At 57.7% G+C, this 27,139-nt stretch overlaps 12 protein-coding genes and 1 non-coding gene across 13 annotated transcripts; 7 read left to right on the top strand and 6 right to left on the bottom strand.

Moving 5' to 3' along the window:
* Positions 1-26: 26 nt before the first annotated feature.
* Positions 27-2,701, top strand: PAN0_009d3671 (AAA family ATPase; the record flags this gene model as incomplete). Its single annotated transcript, XM_014800631.1, has 2 exons — positions 27-2,504; positions 2,597-2,701. The coding sequence occupies 2 exons, from the start codon at positions 27-29 to the stop codon at positions 2,699-2,701; spliced, it is 2,583 nt and encodes an 860-aa protein (XP_014656117.1).
* A 166-nt stretch (positions 2,702-2,867) lies between these two features.
* Positions 2,868-4,952, bottom strand: PAN0_009c3670 (uncharacterized protein; the record flags this gene model as incomplete). The annotated part of the gene is made up of 1 exon (XM_014800630.1): positions 2,868-4,952. The coding sequence occupies one exon, from the start codon at positions 4,950-4,952 to the stop codon at positions 2,868-2,870; it is 2,085 nt and encodes a 694-aa protein (XP_014656116.1).
* A 1,360-nt stretch (positions 4,953-6,312) lies between these two features.
* Positions 6,313-7,125, top strand: PAN0_009d3669 (uncharacterized protein; the record flags this gene model as incomplete). The annotated part of the gene is made up of 2 exons (XM_014800629.1): positions 6,313-6,872; positions 6,951-7,125. 2 exons carry the CDS (start codon positions 6,313-6,315, stop codon positions 7,123-7,125), a joined length of 735 nt encoding a protein of 244 aa, XP_014656115.1.
* A 631-nt stretch (positions 7,126-7,756) lies between these two features.
* Positions 7,757-8,646, bottom strand: PAN0_009c3668 (uncharacterized protein; the record flags this gene model as incomplete). The annotated part of the gene is made up of 4 exons (XM_014800628.1): positions 7,757-7,858; positions 8,084-8,408; positions 8,501-8,563; positions 8,633-8,646. 4 exons carry the CDS (start codon positions 8,644-8,646, stop codon positions 7,757-7,759), a joined length of 504 nt encoding a protein of 167 aa, XP_014656114.1.
* Positions 8,647-9,903: 1,257 nt separating this feature from the next.
* PAN0_009d3667 (cutinase) lies at positions 9,904-12,085 on the top strand (the record flags this gene model as incomplete). Its single annotated transcript, XM_014800627.1, has 5 exons — positions 9,904-9,985; positions 10,045-10,150; positions 10,247-10,487; positions 10,652-10,815; positions 10,939-12,085. The coding sequence occupies 5 exons, from the start codon at positions 9,904-9,906 to the stop codon at positions 12,083-12,085; spliced, it is 1,740 nt and encodes a 579-aa protein (XP_014656113.1).
* A 250-nt stretch (positions 12,086-12,335) lies between these two features.
* PAN0_t009d0001 lies at positions 12,336-12,407 on the top strand. The gene has a single exon. It is a non-coding gene; the product is annotated as a tRNA-Glu (tRNA).
* A 219-nt stretch (positions 12,408-12,626) lies between these two features.
* PAN0_009c3666 (uncharacterized protein) lies at positions 12,627-13,100 on the bottom strand (the record flags this gene model as incomplete). Its single annotated transcript, XM_014800626.1, has 2 exons — positions 12,627-12,744; positions 12,826-13,100. 2 exons carry the CDS (start codon positions 13,098-13,100, stop codon positions 12,627-12,629), a joined length of 393 nt encoding a protein of 130 aa, XP_014656112.1.
* A 540-nt stretch (positions 13,101-13,640) lies between these two features.
* PAN0_009c3665 (glycosyltransferase family 2 protein) lies at positions 13,641-16,457 on the bottom strand (the record flags this gene model as incomplete). Its single annotated transcript, XM_014800625.1, has 1 exon — positions 13,641-16,457. One exon carries the CDS (start codon positions 16,455-16,457, stop codon positions 13,641-13,643), a length of 2,817 nt encoding a protein of 938 aa, XP_014656111.1.
* A 1,486-nt stretch (positions 16,458-17,943) lies between these two features.
* PAN0_009d3664 (glycoside hydrolase family 16 protein) lies at positions 17,944-19,149 on the top strand (the record flags this gene model as incomplete). The annotated part of the gene is made up of 1 exon (XM_014800624.1): positions 17,944-19,149. The coding sequence occupies one exon, from the start codon at positions 17,944-17,946 to the stop codon at positions 19,147-19,149; it is 1,206 nt and encodes a 401-aa protein (XP_014656110.1).
* Positions 19,150-19,672: 523 nt separating this feature from the next.
* On the bottom strand, positions 19,673-21,130 carry PAN0_009c3663 (concanavalin A-like lectin/glucanase; the record flags this gene model as incomplete). Its single annotated transcript, XM_014800623.1, has 1 exon — positions 19,673-21,130. The coding sequence occupies one exon, from the start codon at positions 21,128-21,130 to the stop codon at positions 19,673-19,675; it is 1,458 nt and encodes a 485-aa protein (XP_014656109.1).
* Positions 21,131-21,920: 790 nt separating this feature from the next.
* On the top strand, positions 21,921-23,158 carry PAN0_009d3662 (uncharacterized protein; the record flags this gene model as incomplete). Its single annotated transcript, XM_014800622.1, has 6 exons — positions 21,921-22,084; positions 22,179-22,193; positions 22,308-22,537; positions 22,639-22,751; positions 22,847-22,988; positions 23,040-23,158. 6 exons carry the CDS (start codon positions 21,921-21,923, stop codon positions 23,156-23,158), a joined length of 783 nt encoding a protein of 260 aa, XP_014656108.1.
* A 260-nt stretch (positions 23,159-23,418) lies between these two features.
* PAN0_009d3661 (glycosyltransferase family 2 protein) lies at positions 23,419-26,253 on the top strand (the record flags this gene model as incomplete). The annotated part of the gene is made up of 1 exon (XM_014800621.1): positions 23,419-26,253. One exon carries the CDS (start codon positions 23,419-23,421, stop codon positions 26,251-26,253), a length of 2,835 nt encoding a protein of 944 aa, XP_014656107.1.
* A 297-nt stretch (positions 26,254-26,550) lies between these two features.
* PAN0_009c3660 (uncharacterized protein) lies at positions 26,551-26,899 on the bottom strand (the record flags this gene model as incomplete). The annotated part of the gene is made up of 2 exons (XM_014800620.1): positions 26,551-26,655; positions 26,735-26,899. Coding segments are annotated over 2 exons (270 nt in total), but the record flags the coding sequence as incomplete, so codon positions are not given.
* Between the last annotated feature and the right edge of the window lie 240 nt (positions 26,900-27,139).

Here is a 27,139-nt window from a genome sequence, read left to right as displayed (position 1 = left end):
CAACTCTTCACACAGCGCAGGACAAGATGAGTGAAGCAGACTCGGCTTCGAGCTCCTCCGCTGCCGCATCTCATAGGGTGCGCATCGTCGGCTCGTCTGCCGCCGCAAGCAGCTCTTCGCGCAACAAGCTCCTCCTCCCGGCAGACAGTATCCGCACTCTTCGGCTGCAGACAGGTGATGCTGCGGTCATCTTGGCAGAGGACTCTGAGGATGGAGGCTTCATCGTTGGATCTGTGTGGCCATCTTTCACCCTCGAAGTTGGCACCGTCCGCTTGCCCACTGCCGCACACATTCCGGCCAGTCTGCAAGCCGGCCAACGCGCGGTTGTACTTCCTCTGCATCCTGTGCATTCCACCATGCCGCTCAAACGCCCACCCACGGCTGTCAGGCTCACCTTGACCCCAGCTTCAGCTGCCTCAGACCCTCATCATGACCCTTTGAAGCTCGGAAAGTCGGATCGCCAGATGCTCACCGTGCAAGCAAAAGAGTGCCTTGCCGATCTCGAATGCATCCATCTCGGCCAATTGTTTTCATTGGGCTTCCACGGACAAGTGTATACATTTACCATCTCGAGCGTCATGGATATCGATGGTCAACATGGATGCGAGGTGTCGCTCTCCGCGTCGTCGCCCCGCTCCACCTCTACTTCGGTGACAACACGAGTCTCTACGGTCACTCGTGCCACGGCTGTGTCCATCGTTGCAGCCCAAATGGACTCTGCCGACCCCGCCAATGTTGCGTTCATCTCCAAAGAGGATCCTTACTCCAAGCTTGGAGGCCTTGACCGCCAGATTGCCGAAATCAAGACGCTCATCGAAATGCCCCTCATGTCGCCCGAAATCTTCGTGCAGTACGGCCTCAAGCCTCCCAAGGGCGTTCTTCTTTACGGACCTCCGGGCACCGGCAAGACCTCTCTTGCGCGAGCAGTGGCGGCTGCTACAGGCTCCTCCTACCTCACCATCAACGGGCCCGAACTCTCGTCCGCCTTTCACGGAGAGACCGAATCCAAGCTCAGAGACATCTTCAAGGAGGCCAGGCGCAAGAGCCCATGCATCATCATCATCGACGAAATCGATGCCCTCGCTCCACGCAGGGAAGGCGGCTCCGGCGATGGCTCCAACGCAGACGGTGCAGGCGAAGTGGAACGCAGAGTCGTTGCACAGCTTCTCACCCTCCTCGATGGCATGGAGGACGGCAGCGGCGAAGACAGCGATGACGACCACATCGACGAAGAGCAACGAGGAAACGCAGCTTCTCCGTCTGAAAGCGGGCAAAAGATCGCATCCGGTGTCGACAAGCCACCAGCGCGCGTTGTCATCCTAGCCGCAACGAACCGACCAAACGCGATCGATCCCGCACTGCGCCGCTACGGGCGCCTGGATCGCGAGATCGAGATTGGTGTCCCCGACAAGCTTGCTCGCCAAGACATCCTCCGCACTCTGGTACAACCTGTACCCAACGATCTTACTGCCGAGCAAGTCAACGATCTGGCCGGACGAACGCACGGATTCGTGGGCGCCGACCTCTCGGCGTTGGTTCGCGAGGCAGGCATGCGCGCTGTCCGACGGACGTTCGCTCGTCAACAGTCCAAGTCGGGTCAACTCGACGTGCAGCTTCAGTCAATGTCACTCAGCCGAGCTTCACCTTCGGCTCCGGCCGTGCAGGGACATCTGGACAGAGTCACTGCAGCAGACCTGCTTGCTGCGCTCTCTGTCGTTCGACCCTCGGCCATGCGCGAGATCTTCCTCGAACCGCCAAAAGTATACTGGTCCGACATCGCCGGCTCTGCCACACCCTCCTCGGGAGGCTCTGGCGCCCTGTCCACCAAGTCGGTCCAAGCTCAAGTGCGAGAACTCGTTGAGTGGCCGATCAAACATGCTGCCAGCTTCGCACGTCTCGGTGTCTCACCGCCCAGAGGCGTCCTCTTGTACGGACCACCAGGCTGCTCCAAAACCCTGATCGCGCGCGCGCTCGCCACCGAGTCCGGTCTCAACTTCCTCGCCGTCAAGGGGCCCGAGCTCTACTCCAAGTATGTCGGAGAGTCCGAGCGCGCCATCCGCGAGACGTTCAAAAAGGCCAGAGCTGCGGCACCCAGCATTGTCTTTTTCGACGAGATCGACGCGCTCTCCGCCAGCCGCGACGGCGAGCAGTCGGGCGGTGACGCTTTGAATAGCCGCATCATCGCCACCCTGCTCAACGAGATGGACGGCATCGAAGCCATGTCGGACGTCATCGTCGTCGGGGCTACCAATCGTCCCCAGTCGCTCGACCCAGCACTGCTGCGTCCGGGAAGGCTCGACAGGCTCGTCTACGTAGGACCGCCCGATCACAATGCTAGGATGCAGATCCTACGCACGAGGATGGCGAAAATGGCTGTGGCCGAGGATGCCGTGGACCTCGACAAACTCGCCCACATGACCGAGGGCTGCTCCGGCGCCGAGGTCGTGTCAGTTTGCCAAGAAGCAGGCCTGCTCGCGATGGACGAAGACATCAATTGCGACAAGGTAAGTCCAGCCCATCCCTTTCGATCGTGCCTGCACTGATTCTTACTGACTCCATCATGCGGTATGTTTTCTCTTGCACCTTGCTGCTACAGATCAAGCAGCAGCACTTCGAGAGCGCAGCTTCCTCGGTGAAGCGGCGCATCACATCGCTCATGATCCGACAATACGAGACGTGGAGGGACACGCTCGTCGTCTAGGATTAGGGCGCCGCAAAAGACTCTGGTGGTAACTTTATTGCATCGTCAGGGCAGGGCAGTAATCACATCGAACCCGAACGAACGACGCAGAGGGTGTAGGTGAAGCGCAAGTACCATTACGAGGGAGATAAAGAATGTTGTATGTGAACGCGAGATCGAAGGAAGCCTAGTCATCTCCGTATGTTGCGATCTTCTTGTAGACCAGCACGGAGCAATAAGATTCTTCAATCTTGCTCGCGACGAGTTGGCTGAAGATGGCAATGTAGAAGAGGACAAACGAGGACGCAAACAGCCACCAGGCTGCCCTCGCCACCGCACCGGTGATCTCGGCGCGGCTGTACTGCTTGGTCCATCTGGGAAGGGGCCCTTTCTTCTCGGACAGCAGCTGCTGCTTTTCGGGATCCTGCTTCTTCGGCTTGGGCGGAGGGAAGAGCTGGCCCGGAAGATGGACGATCAGCACATAGATGAGAGCGGTCGAAACGAGCCCGACGAGCATCTGCATGAAGATGAGCCAGGAGGACCTGCCGAGCGGGCAAATGACGATAGCGGCACCGGCATTGTAGAATGCGATGATGAAGGCCTTGGATGCAAGGATGACCCAGAGCATCGAGGCGTTGAGCAAAAGCTGGTGCGGGTCACGCAGCTTCAGCAGATGTCCGACGTGATCCGACCACACCTGAGCGGGGATCTTGGCAGGGAGAACGAACATGCGCAGCATCGTGACGACCAGGAAGAACAGGCCGACCCCCAACGAGATGGCGATCTGTACGCCGATCGGAAGCTTGTCGAAGCGCGCGTCCAGGAAGGTACCCCATGCCCAGCCCCACAGCCCGCCGATCACCCAGCCACAGAGGACGTCGAGGGGCCAGTGAAGCGCCAGGTAGAGACGCGACATACCACTGGCCAGCGTGAGGAAGGTAAGGACGACGTGCGCCACGGTTGGGAAGTCGAACTGCACGTCCGGATGGTTGCGACTGAAGTAGTAGGACGAGTACACGCAAGCCATGAAGGCCGAGTGGCCGGAGGGGAACGAGTAGTCGTACTGTCGGAGCGGCTTCTTGAGCTTGTAAGGATTGAGCTTCAGGCGATCGGCTGCGACCCAAGCCGGACGAGGCACAGGCCGAAGAACCTTGATGAAGTTGACGATGCCGAAGACAACGACACACGCGCGCATGATGATCGTCAGCGTCAGCTGATTCCAACGCGACCAGTAGACGCAAGCACCCAAAAGGATGATGATGGACTCTTGGAAAGAGTAATGTAGAACGAGAGAGGGCACCAAGATTCCTGGAATGCTCTGGATCAGGTTGATGACCTTGACCTCGAATGAGCGGTAGGTGGGGTGAAGCCTTGCAGAGAGGAGATGCCTCCAAGAAACCTTGTCGCGATAGTCGATATTGTGTCGCTGGCATTGCCTGAGGGAGCATTCCACGATGGCGTCTTCGCATGTCTGTTTGATCTCTTCTGCCGATCGGTTGTGAAGCTGCACGGGCTCGAGCAGAGCATAGGTGACCTTTGCGTACGGCATCATCATGAGCAGGAGGAAGTCGAAAAGGAAGCTCGAGTCGGCCTTGCGGAGATGGATCGGGTAGGGCATGTCGTAGCTGATCACTACGGGCACAAGTTCGATCGCATCGGGATGGGCGGCAGCGAACTCGAAGGTCGGCGTGCCGAACTTGACGAAGTTGTTGCGGGCGACCGTCACGGCTTGGGGGAAGATGACGAGGTTCTTGGCGAACTTTGGGTTCTCAGACCACTCTTCCAGCATCTGGACGAGGCGGATGCCGCGCTTCTTGACGTAAGCAATTGGCCCGGTGAGGTATCCAGTGATGCCCTTGGCGGCGACTTCGGCGACGACGATGGCAGAGTTGGTCAGAGGGGCCAAGCAGCCATCGAGGAAGATGTAAGGATGCTCTGCACAGTAGATTTTGCGCCTGGATGTCCTGTCGGTCTCGCTGAAGTTCGCAGCTGTGAACGTCTCGGCTGGAATGGGCTTGCCTTGATGGTCTACCACTTCAAACTTGACGAGAGGGAAGATGGCGTTGGGATGGAAGCCTTTGGGACCGACCACGTAGAGGACGATCGAGAAACGGAAGAATAGGTATACCAGCTGACAGATAGCCAGCAGTACTCCGAAGGGTATGTACAAGATCCAGAGGAATGACCACCAGGTAAGAGACTTGGGATTCAGGCGTCTGGAAGGCCAGGATGCCTCGCAAGCGGCGGTGTCCAGATCGGTCTCGATCGCCATCTTGCTTCGAGGTTGAGTGGATAGTCTGTTGTGGTGGAGGAGGGTGAGGAGGAAGTGGTGGTCGGATCCGTACCTCGATGATGAAGGGGAGGGTGAGTGGGGGGAGGAGCGAGGTGAGGAGCGTAGCAGAGATACGAAGCTTGGGAAGGGGAGAAGGGAAGGGGGTCTGGCGAGCTCTCGACCAGGGTTGCGATGACTTGTGAAGAAGGATTGGGTGCCGTGTGAAATGATTGCGAGGAGACGGGTAGGCAGAAGTGCGCGACTTGGTATTGCGAGGACTAGGAATCTCAGGCTTATGGACGAGCGAGCGCCCGAGGCTTTCGGCGACTTCAATGACAGGCAGGGGAGTCGGTTGCAGGCTATGGCCCTGTGGGCCTGAATTGATGCAGCCCAACGGTGGTGCGGCAGAATAGTCGAGCAAGCTCTCATCTCGAGTTCCACACGAGAATCCATAAGATCAGCGGTCGAAAGATCAGCAAGGACCTAGAAACCAACTCGCGAGATGATTTGGCGCAAGCTCGCCTGAGGCCGCGGATGAAGTTGGCTTGTGCTGAGATCACAGAAGTTTCTTGGCGCCATCAGGCGAGCCCAGCTCAAAGGTCTGGACAGCTGCCAGACGGCAATGGATGCAGCGACGCGCCGCTGAACTTTCTGCTGCATCGCAATGGACCCTTGAGCGGCAGGAGCTACCGCTCCACGGAGATGCGAAGGTCAGCGTGTATGACGGTGGGAATGCAGAAGCGGGCCGGGGTGGCAGGTGATGTGCAGGGCGCCCCGACTGACGATCCATGTTTCATGCTGGACGCCGTTGCAGGCGAGCTTTGCAGAAGACCCGAAGTCGAGACGACAGCCTGGGTGTCGAGGCGGTCGGAGGCCGATTTTCTGAGACACCCAAAATTTTGCAAAAGTCGGAACCAGGTATTTTAACCGAGCTGCAGCGTCGGTAACACAAGAACCCTAGAACGCCGCCTTGGCCGACAGCCGACTGGTCAAAGCGAATCAGTTGGGTCAGTTGGGTCAGTTGGGCGGACGGCCAGGATCGCCCAGCTCTCGCCTGTCCTCTCTGCGGAGTCAGAGGCGTCAAGCGTGGCGCCGGCGCCCGCCATGCACAGTTTGGCGCAACTTTGGCCGCATGGACTTTCCAGGCTCTCCATGTGTCCAAGCCTGACTCTGCATGAGAAGTCTGTGCACTTGGTCCTCGTACGAACAGGCAAGCGCCGAAGCAGACACGGAGCTGCTCGGCCAATATACAGGGCGACGAGGCTGCCTTCCGCTCTGCCTGCAAAAGCCAGAGACGCAGACCGTCGCAAATTTCGTCCGCCCCTGCCGACAATAGACCCGTTGCAGTTGACATCTTCAGATGCCAAAGCGTCGGAACATTGCTACCGTAGTCAACCTCCATCCTCCCACCATCATCATCAAGCAGCTCAAGACCATGGGGACCCGCAGCATTGCATGGTTTGCCTTCCTTTTCCTGGCTGCAACGTCGAGCCAGGCTCAGGAGTCCAACTCTCAAAGCTCACGAGCATCGGCGACGAGTGTCGTCCCGACAACGCCAACAGCGACGGCTCCCGCAACATCCTCTGCGACACCAACAACGCCAGCCTACCTGGCATCATGTCCGAGCGAGCTGGAACTTCAGATCTCGATCTGCCTTGACACCGTGGCTCGTGACGGCGCCGTGCTGCCATGCAATCCGGACGATTGGTGGTGCAACTGCAACAACTGGCAAGGCATCATCTCCTGCTACCAGCCTTGCCCCGATCTTCAAGAGCAAGCTGATATCGATTGGAACCAGAACAACTGCCAGGGCCAGCACGGATTCGCCAACCTGCTCGGAGGCAACTCCACCGGCTCCTATCTCGGTTCGAACATCACTACCACCGGATCCAACGGACACACAAGAAGCTACTACAGCGAGTGAGTGGGATTCTTGATTCTCAACATTGCCGTAGACAGAAGTTCTGACCGTGAGAGATCCTATGTACGTTCTGACAGGATGCCACAAGCCACCTCGACCATCCCCACGAGCACCTGGTCCTGGCAGCCCACTGCGAGTCCTTCCGGCCAGGCTCGCGCCAAATCGGCAGCTTCGCACCAGTCCGCCGTCAAGGCGAGCCTGCTTGCCATCCCGCTCGTCCTCGCGACAGCCTCTAGTCTTGTGTACCTGTGAATCGTGCATCCTCACTGCAGAATTCTGTTGGTCTTGAAAGTATGAAAGTCTTGCTCGAGCGTTAGGTGCTACAAGCTCTTGCCTTGTCTGTTCGTCCAAGAGCTCAGGAGGCGAAGAAATGCAAAGACAGCCGCCGAATCTTTGCAGAGCAACATAGGGCGCATGAGCTTGAGGACTTCTTAATCAACATCATGTCAGAGCCTCTCCGTCTCACATGAAGCTGCGACGCCTGGACGATCCGGATATGTTAACAGCATCGTTTGTCGCCAGGGTGCCGCGGCTCCCACGGCATGTTCCTGTGTTTGTACTCCAGAGTATTCGTGTTTCGCCTATGGAGTGCGCGGTCGACAAACGATGATTCAAGAGGCCCTCCCATCATTTCTGAGACCGGCTCCGAAGCCAATGGATCATAACAGATTCGCTTGATGCGGCGATGGGGACGATTGCAGACGAAGCACCGGTGACTCTCCCATGTCTTGGACGGAAAGCGTTCACTGCACCCAGCCTGCGAGGGACTGGGTGTGCGGAGCGGCAGACCACGTCGGATCCTGAGACCTGGTGTGGTGCTCATCAGCATCGCTGCTGTCGACAGCTGCGACGTCCGCTGCGGTGTGTGGTAAGGCCACGACTATCAAAGGAACGGCGAGGCTACAGTGTGGATCAGTGGCATTGCAGGCGAAAGAACGATCGACTCGACCAGTGCAACCGAGACATCCGAGGTATCGCCGGTCTCCTGCGGAAGCCATTCACGACATCGCAATCAAATCAGTTTGTGACTGCCACAGACTTGGTCGGAAGATCGTCTGAAGCCCTGCGCGGCACCGTTTTGGTGTCTGACGGCTTAAGTCTGCCCGAAGGAGAAAGCAGAACGATTGCCGAGACCCTCTTGTTTCTTATCGGCAAGTCAAAAGCCAGATCGCCGCTGCAAAAGAGTTCCCAGGGACGCAGTCCCGCCCACTCTGGTCGGTGGTGCGCCGCACCCTGGCCTTGCAGAGGATTCCGGTCCGATGGCTCCAGTTGCGGCTCCGGCCGCGACATCGGGGTCGGGCTCGGCTGTGCAAATCAAGTTGCGCTCGGGCTGGACCCTCGGCGGGCTTTGCGATCTGCAGTTGGCGCCGCTCAAAGTGAAACGCTGCGACCTGTAAATTACAGGTGGTCCAGAGGGCCGGACAGCGATGATCTTGTGCAGGCCCCCGGCGATGGCGTCCTTTGGAGCAGCACCCTGGAAAACCAAATCATTCGGAACTTTGGAAGATCGGGGGTAAATTTTTAGGTTGGGGATGCTGTGAAAGACGACAGGCCAACGCCAACAATGAGGTCCGGGCTCCGGCGAGGAGGTTGGGGCGCAAGAGGAGCCCAAGAACGAATGTCTCACTTTTCTCGCATCACCCGTGGCAGACGGACGGCTGTCGGCACGCCAATCTGCTGGCCAGAAGCGCTTTCGCGTGGCGTGTTTGTCTGTTCGCTCAAACTCACTCTCAAACCGCCAAACAGAACCGTTCCTCACTGAGCGTGTGGCATGGCGCGCAAGCACTATTGGCAGCCCTTCCGCTCAAAGCCGCTAGTGACAGCGCCCTAGTTAAGCGAGATTACGCGAGACAACCAACATCGGTCCATCCTGGTCACGCAAACGCCTTCAGCTTCCGGACCTCATCCGTCCATGGCGGCGGCCGGTCAGACCCAGAGAACCAGGTGCGATTGCCGAGACTGCATCGCTCAAGGGAAAATTCCTTTCGAGGTGCAGCGATAGAACAGATACTGTAAGTAACTAATGCCTGCACGTTCTCGACAGCACGTGCAGACGATGGCCAAGGTCAACCCAATACAGCCTTGACCGTTCTTCCTTCCTGCCAGCGTTGCATGATGGTAGACCGAATCTCAGTATCCTGAACACCTGCACGGGCCGATCTCAGCTGAGCGCGAGGCAGTTGCAAATGTTCATACCACTTATCGATCAGGCGAAAGCATGCTGACCTGAGCTGCGCGGAGCGGTTCGACCTGTATCCGTTTCGGGCCCAGATGATCTTGCCGCCTTGTCATGGCAGAGCCGTCGAGCATCTGGCTGCTGACGCTGACGCTGACGCTGACGCTATTGCTGGCTGTGGGAAGCTTTGACTTGGCCGACTGCTTAGTGAGGATCTGAGTTGAGGTCTGTATCGGGAGCCGATCGGATTCGTCATCGGTCGCGACATCCGGTCATCCCGTCCAAGTTGGGCGAAAATTCGGCAACTGTGCAGCGGAAAGACTGAGTGCGCAGAACCCCCCGCTCGTGGGCGTGGGAGGAACGCAAGACATGACGACGCAACAAAAGACATGGATGTCCGATGCTGGCCGGAGCTCGCCAGATTACGCCCTCGTCCACTTTGTTCCTCTCATGCCAAAGCAACGAGCTGGTCCGGTCATTCATTGCCCAGAATGTCGCGCGAGCATGCAACGGTGCAACGCGCTGAGACCGAGGAAGAAGACCCGGCCGAACGCATAAATTTGCCGGAAGGCGAATGTTATGCCGCTGCGTCCGAGGCGCGCCCGCACCTGCGCCAATGTGCATCTTCGGCGCGGACATGACGGTGGAGGCGGCAGCAGCAGCAAGCAGCGGGCAGCCCCGATTCAAGCTCCAACAGGATTTTCTGAATCAGGTACTTGCGCCCGAAGGCGGTTAGACGCGGCGGCCTTCTTCCGCGCATCCGCGCGCGTGCGCCCAGCGCCGTCTCCCGGCTGCCAAGGAAATTCGCTCGCGTTCGCCTCATCCGAGCCTCCCAAAATTACGCGCCGGCAGGAATGCCGATCGCAATTTTCCGCAGGGTCGACCAGGGCGTCTCAGGACCCTGGCATCCCCACGCAGCTCCATCCACTCGAGCGCGTCATGTTCCTGAATCAGAACAGGCTCCGAACATGCTGTACGCTCGGGCTTGGATGCAGCCACCTCTTCATGGGAGATTCGGGCGCCAAGGTCGACACCGATGAAAACACCCATGCAGCAGGGCGCCAGTGAAGACATCGCCGCAGAGAGCGCGCACACTCGCGCGTGAGTTGGCTTCGACCGATGGGAACGACCGAGCGTACATTCGCACAAGTTCGAGCGCCTATCTCCAATGCCTTGTCAGTATCGATCCTGATGCAGGATGCTCGCTTTAGGCGGCAAGCTTGCCGCCACAGCCATCTTGGAGCAAACGATCGCGAGCTTTTCGGTTGAATCGCTCCGGAACAGGTCCGGAGTGGCCGACGAGTCCCTCGTTAGTGTGGGCAGCAGCCGATGTAGCTCTAGTCCTTCGCTTGTTCTAGACTGGAAAGTGCAGCGATGGGCGCCGTCGACCCTGCAGAATCCTGCCTGGGTCGAGGCGGGTCGAGCCGCTGCAAATTCCGTGTCTCACAAACACGGATCTGCAGCACGACCCAGGATCGGCGTTCTCGACAATAAGTCTATTTTCTGGACTGACAGCTTGATTCCACCCGGGAAAAAAATTCGATCAGAGTTGGGTCGTGGCGAACACGGCGAACACGGCGGCCTCGGCGCCCGAGGTCTCAGATCGACTATCAGCTGCCCGAGCCGTGGTCGGCCACCATCTGCTTGCTCCAAGACATCCAGGCACTTGAAACCGGATCGCAGAATTGGAGTTCGGAACAAACAACCTGCCTGAGCGCCCAAGACCCCTTCTTCGTGTTGAACGCGTTCTTGCATTCTCAAGCCCCGTTCGACTCGAAACGCGCTCAATCAAATCGGACCGAGCAGCGCGAATCGTCTTGACCTCCAATTTCAAGGCAGCCTTCTCTTCATCCTCAATCTAAAGGACCTCACATAGTGTCGCAAAGTAGAGACCCCCTTCGACGGCGGAAGAGTTGGACCCCTCGCACCCGACTCGATCCTAAGCACTTCGCTCCCGCTCCCGCTCTCATCTCACCACTCATCGTCTATCGTCGAAGCTACTTCCACGATCCTAGCTTTCCAAACGCAGTCGTCACTCGAACCTTCTCACCTGGACATCTTTGCAACTTGGACATCGTTGCCGGAATGATGGGCCAACGTCTCATCAAGACTTTGAGCGTGACAATTGTCTTGCTCTTCGGCGCCAGCTCTGCAACAAGGCTGCCATCATCGGTGGGCGAGCAATACGCTCTCTTGGAAAAGCGCAAAGTTCAGGAGAGCCTTTCGTCATCACCGTTGGTGAAGCCCAGCTGGATGCACATGGAGAAGCGCGCTGACATCTCGGCTGCGCTCTCCGTGCTCAACTCGATCGTTCCCGGACTCAACATTTCGTCGTCCACGGGCGAACAAACGAACTCATCTGCGAGCCCAGCAAACTACTCGCTTGCAGGGATCCCCCTCAACAATACTGCCAGTCTCAACCAGACCGAGATCGATCGTGCTCGCAACTGTCCTGGTATCGAGTTCATCACTACCCGCGGTGCCAACGACTCGTTCACCGACGGCTATTGGCTCAAAGAAATGGCTCGTCAGGTCATGTCGCGCTTGCCTCAAGAGACCTCGAGACGAACGGAGACCAGATACGACTCAAACATCGGCAACGACTTGCAATCCCAGGTCAAAGCAGCCCTTGATGGCAGCTGGTGGGTTGCCAACTACACCACTTTGCTCGCGCAGAGCTGCCCCAACACCACCATCATCATGATGGCTTACTCTCTCGGCGCTGCAGCCAACACCGTGGCCAGCACGCGCCCCCGCTTTCCACTCAGCCGTATCAAGGCCGCTGTCTATTGGGGCTCGCCTCTCCGATCTCCCGGCCGACCCCAAAATCGTGGTACGGCCAAGTCTGCGCTGGGTCAGGTCGCTCTTCTCGGCTACCGTACGCCCCGCGGCCTTGAGCCCGTCGTTCGAGACTACTGTGTCATCGGAGACGTCATCTGCACCTCTTGGGGCACCCTTGGTCCTCATTTGTCGTATGCCAACTCGAGTTACCAAGACGAGACGGTCGACTACCTCGTGCAGGCTGCCCTTCCCTAGTCGTCACCGAGAACCACCATTCCGCTTTTCACTCTTGTATCTTCTTCCGAATTCACCGTCTTGACTTTTGAATTGCCGCTCCCACCGTCTTACTTCTTTCCAGTTCGCAGGGTTCTCGCTTAAGCTACTAGACTCGCATGCAATCCTTCGGTGTGGTCGTATCGAGCCCGAACTTTAGACAACGAGGCTAGTCTTCGTGAATCATCACCAAGACTATATAATTTTGTATAGTTCGAGCTCGAATATGAAGTCCCAGTTAGTACAATGGTTAGTATAGGGCACTCTCACTGCTCAGATCAGGGTTCGATTCCCTGGCCGGGAACTCTTTTTCTTTTCTTTGTTTTTTTCAGTTTTTTTTTTTGGCCCCGTCAAGACCAAGTCATGCGAATGCAAAAGAAACCTGAATCAGACAGCGCACAAAGGATGTGGACGGAGGGTAGTTGCGCGTTGCACACGGGGCAGCACTTCAGCACATGATCGCTATACAACGCTAGATTCAATGAAGAACGACGTGGCGCTATCCCACCATGCGTATCGTGGGCTAGAAGATCAAGATGGGCTCGGACCAGGGGCAACCTTCGTACTCCCTGGTTTCGCCACCGCTGTCAAGCGTGCTGACCTCTGGGCAAGGCACACTGGAGCTGATCACCACGTCCATCCTGTCTGTGTTAAATGCCTCTGTCTGACTGTGGAACATCACGACGAACACTGAATTTCGCTCGCTTCTAGTCAGTACATACGTATTGTCATCGAGCGCTCGTGTCAAGATATTGGACTTACTGCTTCCGGCTGCGTTGACGTATCCATGCACTGAGGGATCGGTCGAAGCCATGTGGTCTCGGATGTTGCCGCTGTATCGGAAGCATACAAAGTTCTCTTCCTGCGGAGCAGTGTTGATGTTGCAGTACTGATTAACCGTGTTGTCATCCGTCGCAAACCCGGCCATGGGATCGTCAGCTAAGGCGCTGGCAAAGAGGGAGGCGAGACCCAGGGCGCAGAGAGACTTGGAGATCATAACGAAAGAGGAGCGTGCGAATGAGCAGCTGGGCAGAACGCTCAGACGGACGGACATTCATGTCGATACCAGTGACTTGCGAACGCGGTGGGCGAGACTCTCCAAGCACCCGCCACTGCGAAAGCCCACATTGAGTGACGCTTTGCTGGTGGGACATGGCGGCTTTGCCACTTTGTCTGGCAACATGAAGTCTCAGCACAGCTCTGCAAGCTGTGAATCCTGGCCCACAGCGGGACACCGCCCACAAGATCTTTCGAAGCGCGAACATGCATCGAGAGCAGATAATGGAGGCGTCGCCCCACCGACCCACCAGCCGGAACCGACCCACCGAGGCTACACACCCGAGCCACCAACGACTCCATACGCGGATGTTGCACAGTGATCCCGTGGTGGGATTTCAAATAAGAAGGCGGTGTCCGACTGTGACTCATTTCGCCCCAGCACGGTCGTACCGGATGGCAGCTCGACTCGCGAATGTTTGAAGCAGGTGACATTGACAAGGAGCGTGTAGAGAACCAACAAGAGTATTAAGGGAGCTATCTAGAAGTTGAAGCGCATGAAGACAGGGCTCAGCAGAATCGGATACATGAAGTGTCCGAAGATGGTGATCGAACCCGGCCAGAAAAGGTTGAATCCGTAGATGCAAAACTCTTGGCTCAGGAGGTTGGTGCCGAAGAGGAGCATGAGAGTGATGAAGCTCGTCATGACCAGGTAGCAGTGCCAGTATCGAGAGAGGATGTCCTTGATTTCGTCCACCAAGCTGGTCTCTTGCACGTCCTTCTGGGTGGCCGCCCACGTCATGTTGTACTCGATCGGGTGAGCCAGGATGGCAAGGAGGATGTGGTAGGGAAGGCCAGAAAAGAAGACGATCATGGGCCAAAAGTAGACGAACTGCCTCTTGAGCGCATGCAGGAAGCCCTTCTGCCTGCTCCTCAGGAAGCACAGCAGTCTGGCTACGGTGCCGCCGGCTGAGAAGACGACGAGGATCGAGAGCCAGACCTTGAAGGAGTCAACAATGTAAAGGCTGGTGACGTTGTCCATGAGACCGACGACCAGGAACATGGCGATGGCAAACGGCAAGCTCATGGCGAGCGCATAGTAGCTGAACATGTACGAGGACACTGTGATCTTCTGCGAAAGACTGCACTTGTCGCTCGTGATGAAGCGCTTGAAAAGTGGCGTGAGAGGGCCCTTGGTCACCCAGTATCGTAGAGGCTGCAGGATGATCTCCGAGCATCCGAAAGCGTACTTCTGCCATCTATTCAGCTCGTCGGACGGTGTCAGCGACACGCCTTCGAGATAGCCGAGGTTCGAGTAGGTGGCCCAGCGCACAACGTAGCCCTGGAGCTGGAGGCGGAGCGACATGTCAAAGTCCTCGGAGACCGAGTTCTCGGACCATGTGATCAGCTGGCCAGTCTTCGGATCGCGTTCCGAGACCTGGAGTAGTGCCGAGGTTCGCAAGTATGCATTATGGCCCACAAAGGGAGCGGTAGCTCCGCAGGCGACCAGCCATGAGATAGACCAGTTGACAATGTCGGTGAAGAATCCCATCATGTTCTCGAAGAAGTGGTCCGCGACGTACATGACGCCCGAGCAGTGCTGAAGAATGGCCACTTCCGGGCTAGTCTCCATCTCGCTCGCGGCGTCAAGGAAGGCATCGGTGGGAATTCGGGTGTCGCAGTCGATCAGGAAGATGTAGTCTCCAAGACGGACGTCACCTTCTGCCCAAGCGATTCCGTCTCGTGCCTGCAGTGCCATTTCCAGCGCTTCGTCGTAGCTCTTTGCGCGGCCTCCGTCGAGGAGCTGCTGGACGTCGAAGCTGAAGTCGAGGACAAAGTTGAGGTTGGAAGCCTTCTTGAAGCGACCGGCACGCACGAAGCCATTGCGACCATGTCCGGGTCGCGATACCCAGCCGCAACCCTGAGTCTGGTAGAAGTCCCGGCGTTTCTGCTGCTCCTCTTCGTCGAGGAGCTGCATACCGTCTTCGCAAACGAGGATGTTGGCCTTGCCGCCCTGCAGCTCGTAAGTCTTCATAGCCTTCTTCATGTCGAGGATCGTAGGAGCGATGACACCCTCGAGGGATTCCTTGTAGACGGGCACTTGAATCGTAATCGAGGGCAGAGCCACATCGATGGGCAGGGGAATGGGCTTTTCGCCCGAGTAGTAGAGGGAGTTCTTCTTCATGTTGCCGTATGGAAGCAGAATCTGGGCGATGCATCCGAAGATGTTGTCGGTGAAGAACTGGGTCAACATCATGGTGAAAGGGATTGCCAGGATAGCAAGGAGATAGAGGTAGTTGTTGAGGGTGACGGCGGTCACGAGGATACGGCGCAGAAAGATGCCGCTAAAGAGAAGATTCAATCCGAGGCTCAGTCCCGTCAGGAACGGCGCAAGCGAGTAGACCGGACGCTTTGTGGCGGCCAGCTCGGGTACCATGCCTGCTTCGAGGGATGAATCCATGTCGGCGCCATCCTTCTCGCTGAAGGCGCCTTTCTTCTCGTACGAGCTGCTCGAAAGCGAAGGAGAGGGCCTGTGACGCGGTGGGAGACCTGCGAGCTTCCCGTGACCGAGATCAGAGTGCGAGGACAGCGAGGGAAGTCGTGTCTGCGAAGATGCAGCCGAGCTCGCTGTGCTGCCGTTTCGCGAATGCCCGACGCCTCGGTAGATCGAGGCATTGTTTGAGCTGTGTTGCAGGAGGTTCGAGACGTAGCTTCCTCGCCTGAGCGACTCGAAGTAGTCGAGCACGTGGTTCTGGAAGCTGACGGCAGCATCCAAGAGGTCTTTTCCATCTTCGGTCCACACGACCATGATGGCCTCTGCCTGGATGAAGGCTGCGCCTTGGCCCTTCCGGCACGACCAGAGATGGTCCAGGCTCTTGACGACCTGGACTCTCTGTTGTGGGGTGAGGATGAGCTCGGTCTGGTTTGGCTGAAGAGTGGAAAGGGCAGAATCGATGATCTCGGAAGAGATGATGATGGCTGCTTCGCAGCGAAGCTTCTTGATACTCTGCATCGCCACGCCACGGTAAGCATCCATGGGATATGCTGCGTACATGTTGTCATGCGCACGGAGGAAGATGCCGTCATTGTCGTGGCCGTCTCGCACCAAGTTGACACGGCGGGCTTTGAGGAACATGGACTCGGCGATTTGCTGAGCGAGGTGGAACTGCAGAGTGCCTTGTCCCGTTGCTGCCGAATGATCATGCGATTGCTCGCTGGTGTAGGACGCGGAGAGCGCTGCCGATGGAGATGGCGTATCAGTCAACCTCGCCCCTGCCGCAAACGTCGACGACGAGATTGCGTGAAAGGCCTGGGTCGCCTGGGTCATGAGACCACTGCGAGAAAAGTTGGAAGCCATCTTGAGCCTTGCTTGAGATTCAGTCCTCGAATCGAGCCTTTCGAGGGGTGTCGATGAAGGACGAAGAGGAACCGATGTTCTTGAGGACGGATGAATGGAGGGGGACGAAGAGAGATGCGAAGAAAGCGGAACACGAGTTAGGCTCGAAATGCTTGAGAGGATGAAACGAAGGACCAAGGGTTGGTGTTCTAAGGCCCTGAACGAATGGGCCCCTCCTCTGTTCTGAAAGGGCAGTGGAAGAAAACGCGGTGGCCGAAAGGTACAGGGGGGCTTGTATGGCGAGATCACGCCGAAGCCAAGTCCAGGCCGGACGCCTCTGGGAGAACGGGATCCTGGCAGAGAAGCGCAAGAGCTCAGTTTACGCCAGGTCAGCTGAACATGAGAACGCTATCTCCAAGTGGAGAAGTCGTCGAGCCGTTGGCCTTCACCTTGTCCCTACCTGCAGGTCGAACCCCGACACACGCCCGCCAAACATGTTCAAATTCCCGTATCGATGGAGCTCGCAGCCGATCTTTGTGACGCAGCACTAGCCGTCAGCTGCATGAAAGCGGCGCCGAGAGCGATCCACGCCGTTGGATGGCAAGCGTGAGCCGGCCGGTGATGGTGCGCGAGTCAAACTGGATGGCGTCTAAACCAGATTTGTTTGATCCAGGACTGCGAGCCAGGGTTTGCGGCGAGACATGGACTTGCACCCGAAATTTTGATGCTCCGATTTTCGAATGAGACTTGGGTGGCTGAAAAGAAATTCCGGACCCCGGCTTCACCGATGCAGCCCACGCAGCGCCTGAGCGCCTGAGCGCCAACGGCGATTCGGCACGGAAGCGCTCGGGTGCATGGCCACCCTGAGCTCCCGACGGCGTGGAAGCGCAGCTTTGTACAACGAGCTGGCACCACACGTCGCAAGGATGCCCTCGCTGCACCATGCACGGGGTCGGCGCGGTGCAAGAGCATCAAACGGCCCAGCTCTCCACCGTGAAACATCTTGCTGAAACCGCAACGTCGATCCGATTAGGAGTGTTTGCTGCGCCGGCGACACCACTTCGGATTTGCGCATCGTGCACGGTCTGCGCTGCGCTACTCTTCGTGACGGGATTGATTCTCGGCCTTCCAAAGTTCGCCCTGGCTCGCATTTGGCTGGGCTCGCAGATACAGATCATCTCGCAATCTTTCTCGGTCGAACCTTTTTGGTTGGTTGGCTGCTTCGGCCTGTGCGAGCCTTTTCTTCGCCTGCAGCGGTCTCTTTTCTCCCGCCATCGTTCTGCCTCCACCCTCTTTCGCATCTCTTCCGCACATTCCAAGGTACCGCGGCGGTTGTCGTCTTCTCCCTCCCTTCCTTCAGCTCGAATATCCTCCTGTCCCACCCGCATCTGCTCTCTCCTTCTTCTTCAATACTCCCATCCTCAACTCGTTACAAAGCCAAACAAGAAGCTCCGCAAGCAGCTCGTAACCACGACCTCGGGTCTGCTCTTCCACACAAGCATCAGCCATGGAGAAGTTGGGTCCCAACTCGGAGGCCGCGAGAGAGCGTCTCGCGTGGCTCAATAGCAAAGAAGCAAAGCAGATCCAGTCCAAAAACAAGCGGGTAGTCCTGATCGGTGTTTTATTGGGCATCGCCGCCATGATTGCCGTCGTGCTCGACGGTGTTCTGCGCGTCGAGAAGCAAGATAAACTTTGTCTCGTCCTCGATGACGACTTTTCCAACGGCTTCAACAAGTCGACCTGGAGCCACGAGATTCAGCTTGGAGGCTATGGTACCGGATCGTTTGACTGGACCACAGACTCCGAGGCCAACACGTACGTCGAGGACGGCAAGCTCTACCTGGTGCCAACCCTTACGGTGCAGAACCTGTGGGCGCCGTATTTCAACCTCGACGGATTCAAACTCGATCTCACCGCCGCTGGCAACTGCACGAGCGAGAAAGACACCGATTGCCAAGCTGGAAACAACTTTGACGAAGGTCGCATGGTCAACCCAGTGCAAAGCACGCGCATCACCACCAAAAAGTCTTTCTCCATTCGCTATGGCAAGGTCGAGGTGAGGGCGAAGCTGCCCACTGGAAATTGGCTGTGGCCAGCAATCTGGATGATGCCACGAGACTCGGCGTACGGCGAATGGCCCGCAAGCGGGGAGATCGACCTCATGGAATCCTCGGGCAACATGCCGCGCCATCGAATGGATCAGCGTGCTACCGGCTCCGTCCAATCGTCCTACCACTTCGGCCCGGACTGGAGGAGCAACGCCGGCGGCCACCACACAGGCTACCAGTTCCGATGGCGCAACTATTTCAACCAGGGCTACCACAACTACGTCCTGGAATGGAACGAGAAGCGCATGCGCGTCTACGTCGATGACCCGCGCACCACCATCTCGTACTTTGAATTCCCCAAAGAGCCCATGTGGGAGTACGGCAAGTTTGGAGATATTCAGCTCGACCCTCCGATCCACAATCCGTGGATTCGCAGCGAAAATCCCAACATCGCGCCTTTTGATCAGCACTTCTACCTCATCCTCAACGTCGCCGTCGGTGGCAAGTACTTTGAGGGCACGGACGACGTCGTCTGGAACTCGGAGTCGGCCTTCCCGGCAACAACCTTCTGGCAGAACGTTAAAAAGTGGTATCCAAGCTGGGCGACCGATCCCAGGGAGCGAGGTATGGCCGTCGATCGGGTCCGCATGTGGCAGAAGTGCTAGACCGATCGACGTCCCTCTCTGCGCTCTTGGTCTTTCATGCCTCATCGGGCGCTGTGTGTTTCCTAGTTGTCACCGTCTTCCTTGCAAGTAGAACGCTTCTCTCATTGTTTGTCTTGACCTCTTTTTCGGTCTATCTTGATGGACCTCGATTTGCGGAACAAATTTCCTGCTTGGCTAGAGCATGAACCTGCAGTTCGATGCTTTCAGAACTGCTTTCTGGATCGGAAGTGCGGATTCAGCCCCGTATCTGTCAATCCCGTCAATTTTGCCTGGCCTAAATTCTTCACACTCGAGTCGTGTCGTTTCTATCATCGCGCTCGGCGAGGCTCAAGTCCGCCCGAGTTCCCGATGCTCACCAAGCTTCGACGGCTGTATCCTCTGTCCATATTGAAAGCATTGCAAGTAGCCATTCTGATTAAGTAAATTGCTTTATACCATAGCGACGAGATCAACCTTGACCAACGAGAAGCAACAAGTCGACCGATAGACCCTATGGCCGAACTTGTGAGGGAGGACGGGCTGCTCAGCAACGCTGCCACATCTTGACCGAGTCGATGGCCATGCCTCGCTTCTTGGGGTCGCTCGGCCACGAAGGAAGCCATCGCGTCCTTGCGGCCCAGAAGTCTGCGACAGGGTTGGAGCCGGCGTTCTGCCAAGGCTTGTTGCGCTCGGCATCACTGAAGTAGCCGTTGGTGCCTCCGACAGCGACGTTGAGGATCAGGTAGAATTTCTGATCAAACGGCGCGCCCTTTTTTCCGTTCCAGGGATCCTGAATGGCAGTGCCGTTCCAGAGCAGGTGCGACAGACGGCTGAACGCGAAGAAGTCGCGGTTCATGTCGAGCGTCATGATGTGACGGCTGGGCTTGTCTACCCAGGTGGTCAGAGATGTCGGGGTCCAGTCGAGGCCGTAGGTGTGGAAATCCTCGGAAAAGTAGTCACGGGGAACCGAGAAGTTGGAAGTGGTGAGGCCCCATCGATCCGTGGCCGCCGAGGGTCCCCAGTGTAGCGTCGACGTGACCGAGTTCTGGTATCGGTCCTTGCGGGACTGGACTGTGTTGCCCTTGGACTCGACAATGTCGATCTCGCCGCTGCGAGGCCACTCTCCATAGACGGAGTCTTCGGGCATCATCCAAATCGCTGGCCAGATCCAATCGCCAACGGGAAGACGAGCGCGAACCTCGATCCTGCCCCTGCTGATGGAAGCTTTGGTGCGGATCCTAGCCGACTTGATCGGCTGAATGACGGTGCCGAGCGTCGCATTCGAGCTGGTCTCGCAGGCGCCCTGGGTCTGCGGAAAGGCGGTGCACGTGCTGTTGAGGCTATAGGTGTAGTTGCCCGTGATCGCAGTCTCGCCGATCTCATCCGAGGTGAGCGTAGGGACCAGGTAGAGCTTGCCATCTTCGATGAACGAGTTGTTGGACTGTGTGGTCGTCATCTCGAACTCATGATTACCGAAGCCGTCGGTCCTCACCTCGTACTCCCAGTTGTCGGTGTTGAGCGTGGTTCGGCCGGAGAAGTCGTCTTCGAAGGCGAGGCAGAGCTTTTGCTGCGGCGTGTTGATCCATCCGAATGCAATCACGACGGCGGCCAGGATGACTGAAAGGAGGCTGAAGAAGCCAAAGGCAAGGCTGTGCTTCTGCTTTCCCGCCTGTTTCGAGCGTATGTCTTCTGTGCCTGCCATCGAGGATGGCTGCGTCGACTGTGCGTTCCCTGCTTGAGCTCCCAAGACAGGGACTGTCTGGAAAGACGAGGGTGGCTCGGTCTTCTCGCTTGTGCTGCCCGAGCTGTAGGAATTGGAATTGGGAAGATGGATGACCGAGGATGCAGCGCTGTTGTTGCCGGAAGAGGGGAATCCTGGAGTCGAGTGGCCATTGCTGCTCGTCCTGTAATGGTTGCGCAGGAAGTGGGGAACTTGCGAGGAAGGAGACCAGCTAAAGCTCTTCTCCTCGTTGGGAGTAACGGTGCCAGAAGGCCCAGTCATTGTGATCTAAGATGCGACGGAAGATGACGAATGGGAAAGGGGACGAGGAAGCTTCGACCACTAGAGCAATAATATCGTAGACGGAAGGAAAGATTCCAAGAAGGACGATGCTGGTGTTATGTGGGAAGAGCAAAGGCTGAGGTTGGACGGAAAGAAGGGAAAGTGCAAGGAAAGGCATTCATACCAAGGTGCCATCCCCGCCCAGAAGAGCTCGCAGTCCTCGCATCACACTCGAAACTCTTCAAAGTCTCGAGCCTGGACCAGGCCGTATCGGAGTCGCGGCAACACAGGCAAATCAGGCGCACAGCACAACTTTTGGGCGTGGAGATGCTTTGGGGGCGCACCGATGGCCGTATCCGCCCACGATTACCGCGAGCGTTCGGCAAGTTTGTGACGGTCACCTTCAAATCGCCGGCGATAGGAAGAGTGTCGGGACTGAGGAGTCGTGCGTGAGGCATTCTCACCGAGCCGCCGCCGTCTACCCGTTGCCCGAGCACACAAGAGTGCGATCCGAGCACGATCGCGGTGAGACACACAAGCTGATGGACGCTGGTGGACGTTTCGCCTGTCCGTCGTCCCTGCACCGGAGATTCCCACGCCGAGACCAGGAAAGCCCACGTAGCGCAGATTGGAGTAGCTAGAATGTTTCGGATTTCTGCGCATTTTTGTTGTTTGTCCGGCTCTTCTGGGACCTGCGCCGATCGGTTTGGCGCCACTCGAGGCCGACGTTATGCATTGCGCCCAAAAAATTCCGGGTGCGCTTCTCTCGCCTAATCTTTTTCGCAGCTGCATGATCTTCCCTCCGAGACATTTTGGTTTCACCGCTGAGCCGCAAGTGCGGCTAAGACCTGGATGTCGGTCCTGCCAGCCGGAGCGCGGCGACGCCTTCCGTGCTCGCAGCAGAGCTGCTTCCACGCCCAAGTTCCACTTTCAGTCGCCGCCGCCATCCAAGTCGTCATGCGACAGACCGAATAGCTGGATGCACGCCAGCAAACAAATCCGCCCACCTGCACGCACAACTCTGGACCCACCTAACTCCGCAAGACAGGCACAAAGTTGGCGCGTGAGTCCGACAAACAGATGGTCCCACTCTTTTCTCGACCTTTCGGCCACCTCGCCCCAGCTCGACGTGCTTGATACGCCCTCGTAGTTTATCTCTTGGCCCGACATTCGGCAGTCGGGCTACCAAGCTCGCTGGACCCTACTTCCGCGGCCACACTCTGCAGCTCCGCCCAGCCCCAAATCCTGAGTTCGAGGCTTTGAAGTCTGCGCGCATCAATTTGCTCCGCCCGCGCAACAAGCTCGCCAACGAGGCGCCTGTCCGTGGGTACTGGTATTACGCCGGCCCAGGATCGCCCGTCGGAAAGTATGGCTCTTCTGCCGATCGTGATCATCCGACAACGGAACGTGGGTGCCTCGCTCGATGCCCCTGCTCTCAAACCGCTTGTCCGGTGAATCGCTTACACCCTCCTGCTCGTCTCCCGCACTGGTCTCACAAGGTTGCTCAGCTGCCGGCGAACCTTCTTCAAACCATCCTGCGGCCTTCGCGCGTTGGATTTGCGTCCTGGGTGCGCTTCGCCTCACTCGAATCGGAAGAATCGGCTTCCGAGTGCACGCCCAGGTAAGCACCTCCGCCATCCAGGTGTCAGCTGTCCAGCATCTCGAACCCTTTTTGCGTCGGCCATACTGACCGGTCTCCTTTTTCGGGGCGGCTAGAACACCTACCTGCATGTCTCGGCTGATTGGCTCCGTCTGCCCTCGATCCAAGCATTGCCTGCGTCCCAAATTCACTCGGTCTGCCATGTTCACCTCGGAGCCCGTCAGACGGGTGCGAGGTCCACTGCTTCTCGGCACGAACGTGCAAGAGTCTCGCGCCATCTTGCCTGCCACGGTTTCTGAGCTTTGCCAGAATGCACCAGTTTGCCCAGAGCTAATGCTCTTATCGATACCATGGGCCTCTCGCCGTATAGCTCGTACAGTCTCTTGAACACGGTGACCCCCGCTTGCGCGTTTGGCATAGGCCCATAACTTCTTTCATCCTGCCATTCATATCTCCTTCTTCCCCACTTCCATCAGCGTCGTCTCCCTTCCGCTTGTCTTTCCATCCTTCCATCATTGTCGTCCCTTTTGCTTATCTTTCTCCAAGATCTTGCACTTCCTCCTTTCCCCCTCCCTCTCAATCCTGTGACGGCCCTCCCCTCTAACGTCAAGCCACTCCCCATTCTTTTTGCTCACGCACCCTCAAGCATCCTTCTCGTCACCATCGCTGATACGCAGCTGCTCGCAAGATGAAGCGCACCGATTCAACCTCGAGTGTTTCGTCGCTGCCTTCGCTGCCGACATTCAACCACAGCCTCACTCCGTCTTCAAGTAACGCTGGCCATGCTCGAGCTTATCCTTTCGGCAATTACGAAGACGATATGGAAGTGATGGAGTCGGATGATGATGAACGCCACGTTCCGTCTTCGTCCGCCTCTTCCTCCAGCAACCATCACATGGGCTCGTCTTCTGGAAAGCAAAGATATGGCTCGTCACGTCGCACCGACTCGTACATTCTTACCACGTCGCCCTCCACCAACTCTCCGGGCTCCTTTACATTCCACTCGACCTCGGAAGATCCAAGCGAGGCAGGCGCCTCCACCGATGCGATCCACGCCTCGCTCGTGCTCGCTCGCCATATCTTCTCGGTGGCTGTCACCGAAAAGTGGTGCCGTCAAGACAACTTCTCCAACGCTGTGGCCGTCCGCGTCAACGTCGGAAGCTACATCCTCTACCCGCAAGAGGGCTCGTCCATGCCTGCCTTCTCGCGAGCCATGCTCGAGCTCAACTGTGATGCGGCCATCATCATCAACACCCCGCTGGTGGCAGCTGCCCTCTCCACCCTCAACCCAGGAGAGGATGAGATCCGCCTGAGCTCCTCCAAGCGTGTCCAGGTGGTCAAGAGCCTCGACTACCTCGGCGGTGCTCGACGTGCTCAGATGGCCGCATTCTCGGATACCGAACAGGTGCTGGTGATCTGGACCGAATCGTGCCGAGACCTCATCGAGCAGGTCCGCGCTTTCGAGCGCCTGCTGGTCGACTACGTGTGGTCCATCACTGCTGATCCGACGGCCTCGGCTCGACACAGCATGGTGTCGCGTTCGCCCTCGCTCATGTCGCTCAACACCGCGGTCGAGAACACGGTGGTAAGCTCGGCTTCCGCCGAGTCGGACCTGGCTCAGCTCGAGAGCTATGTGCCGGAAGTGCGCAAGGCGGAATGGTTCGCGGGAGCGGTGCGTGGCCTGGGTGTCTGCATCGCCACTGTGGTGGTGGCCAATTGGATCCGAACCATCGTCCAGGCTGTCCGCCTCGACGGCGAGCCGATCTACCTCGTTGCTCTTCTTGCCGTGCTTCCGATGTTCTTTGTGCTCCTTCCGATGGCGGATAGTGTGGCCAGCTGCGTCTCCATGGCCATCGGACCGATCCGTCCCATGATGCGCAACTCGCGATACTACTCCGGCATCACACCCGAGCCTCCCGTCGGCAAGACCATTCTTCCTCACGTCACCATCCAGGTACCTGTCTACAAGGAGTCGCTCGTTCAGGTTCTCCAGCCCACGCTCGACTCCGTCAGGGCCGCCATCACCGAGTACGAGCTGCAAGGCGGTACCGCTTCTATCCTCATCGCTGAAGACGGCATGTTGGTCGTCGACGACGAAGAGCGAGAGGCGCGTCTTGACTTTTACCGTCGCCACGACATTGCTTGGATCGCCCGTCCACGTCACGGAGACATGTTCACCCGTGCAGGTCGCTTCAAGAAGGCCTCCAATCTCAACTTCAGCATGCAGATCTCGAAGAAGTACGAAGAATCGATCCTCGCCAACCCCAACCAAGACCGCGAATCTCTGCTTCAGCGCATCTTGAAGGAGCGACACCCAGAAGCCACCGGCGAGGGCGACGTCAGCGTGGGCGAGCTCATCCTACTGCTCGACTCCGACACGCGTATCCCCGCTGACTCGCTTCTTCCCAGCGCCTGGGAGATGGCGTCTTCTCCCGATGTCGCCATCCTTCAGCACTGCTCGGGCGTTCTCATTGTCGGTTCGGGCTTCTTTGAAAAGTCGCTCGCCTACTTCATGAGGTTCATCTACTTTTTCATCTCTTGGCAGACGGCGACTGGCGAAGTCGCCCCCTTTGTCGGCCACAACGCCTTCCTCCGCAAGTCGGCGATCATGGAGCTGGCAGAAGAGTCGCTTGGACCCAAGAACAGCGACGGTCACATCAAGCCGTGGTCCGAGGAGACCGTCTCCGAAGATCTCGACGTCGGCCTCCGTCTGCTCCTTCGCGGTTGGATTACGCGCTGGGTGACCTACTCCAACTACGGTTTCCAGGAAGGTGTCTCGCTCACCTACGTCGACGAGGTCAACCGTTGGCGCAAGTACACGTTCGGCATCTTTGAGCTCTTCCTCAACCCGCTCTGGCGATGGCCGATGCAGGGCCCCGTGCCCAAGCTCATTCGCACCGTCTTCTGGTCGAACAAGGTGCCCGTCCACTACAAGTTCCACCTGCTCGCCTACGCCGCCGGCTACGTTGCCATCGGAATCTCGCTGCCCAGCGCTCTGGCACTCTACTTTGTCTCGGGCTGGCTCGGTCCGTGGTTGCTGCCGTTCTTCGTTCCCTCGTTCCAATACTGGGTTGTTTCGCTGGTCATCTTTGGCGCAACAGGCGCGCTCGGCGTCACGATCGCGCGTCACCGCAGCGGCGATGCCAACATCTTCCGCGCGCTCGCACAGTTCCTTCTCTGGTACCCGATCAACCTGGTCACCATCGTCTCGCTTTCGATTCCGCTCGTCAAGGCCATGGTGTCGTTCCTCGTCTCTCTTCCGGTCTCCTTCGGCGTCACCGCCAAGGACGACAGCAACTTCCACTTTGCCAAGGAGGCTCCTCTCGTGCTTCGCCACTTCTGGCAGTCGAGCACCATCTGCCTCGCCATCGTGGCCGGCGTCAGCGTCTTGGCTACCTCGGCGGTGCCCATCACGTGGCAGATCACGGACTGGCCTACGATGCTGCCCCTCCTCTTCATCTCGGTCGCCACCCTCGTCTCTCCTTTCCTCCTCAACCCCGCGCTCATCCGCTTCTCCTTCTAATTGTCGCATACACGGTCTCTTTGTCGCAATGGTATCCGGTGCCTGTCATCCGCATGAGTGTGCTATGTGTGCCGAGTTGCGTTCTCCCATTCAGCTTGGAGCGTCGGGGCGTAGGGTTGCTCATCGGCAGAAAACGACGCCGATTCCCCGCCCCGAGGCAATATCCAAGAGGCGATATCCATGGCTATCTCGGCATGCGGAGAACCAAGGACAGGTGGCGTCACCGAGTCGACCGAGCATCTCTGCCACGCTACGCAAGCGGCGGAAGCGACGCACGGTCGAGGCGTTCGCATGCTGCTAGGAGAGACCAGTGTCGGACCACTTGCCCGTGCGACTGCCAGTACAGCGCGGAGACATGCGTGTGCATTTGCGTGTGCAGAGCTTTCGTGGACTGGGATGCCGCTGTCGATGGCATGGTTCATCCGAAGTGGACCAGTCCCGTTCCACTTGCGATTAAGCGTGAGCCCGTATCCGGCCGGACCGGAGGACTGGAGAACGCCACATTTCGATACGGGCGGATGCGCGAGATCAAGAAGTCTTCATCAGGAGTGAGATTGCGTTCGCATTGTTGCAGTGCTACGACGGTGGTGGTGATGAGACGATCGGACGTGTTGCCAGGATGGGTCGGCGCATGTGAGCCGTCACCCTAGCCGCTAGCCCCGGCAGATCAACGCAAGAGCACGGTCCACTTCGATCTTTGCGCGTTCCATTGATTCCCGAGAAAGGGTTACTGAAAGAAAAAGCAGGAAATCGTACGCACAAATTGAATCCGAAATTGGCTCGGAGTTAGAATCTTGAAAGATGAGGGTTAGGGTTAGGGTTAGGGTTAGGGTTAGGGTTAGGGTTAGGGTTAGGGTTAGGGTTAGGGTTAGGGTTAGGGTTAGGG

Source organism: Moesziomyces antarcticus (genome assembly GCF_000747765.1).
Source record: "Moesziomyces antarcticus DNA, scaffold: scaffold_v10009, strain JCM 10317, whole genome shotgun sequence".
Lineage (NCBI taxonomy): Eukaryota > Fungi > Basidiomycota > Ustilaginomycetes > Ustilaginales > Ustilaginaceae > Moesziomyces > Moesziomyces antarcticus.
This window is presented reverse-complemented; position numbering and strand designations above follow the sequence as displayed.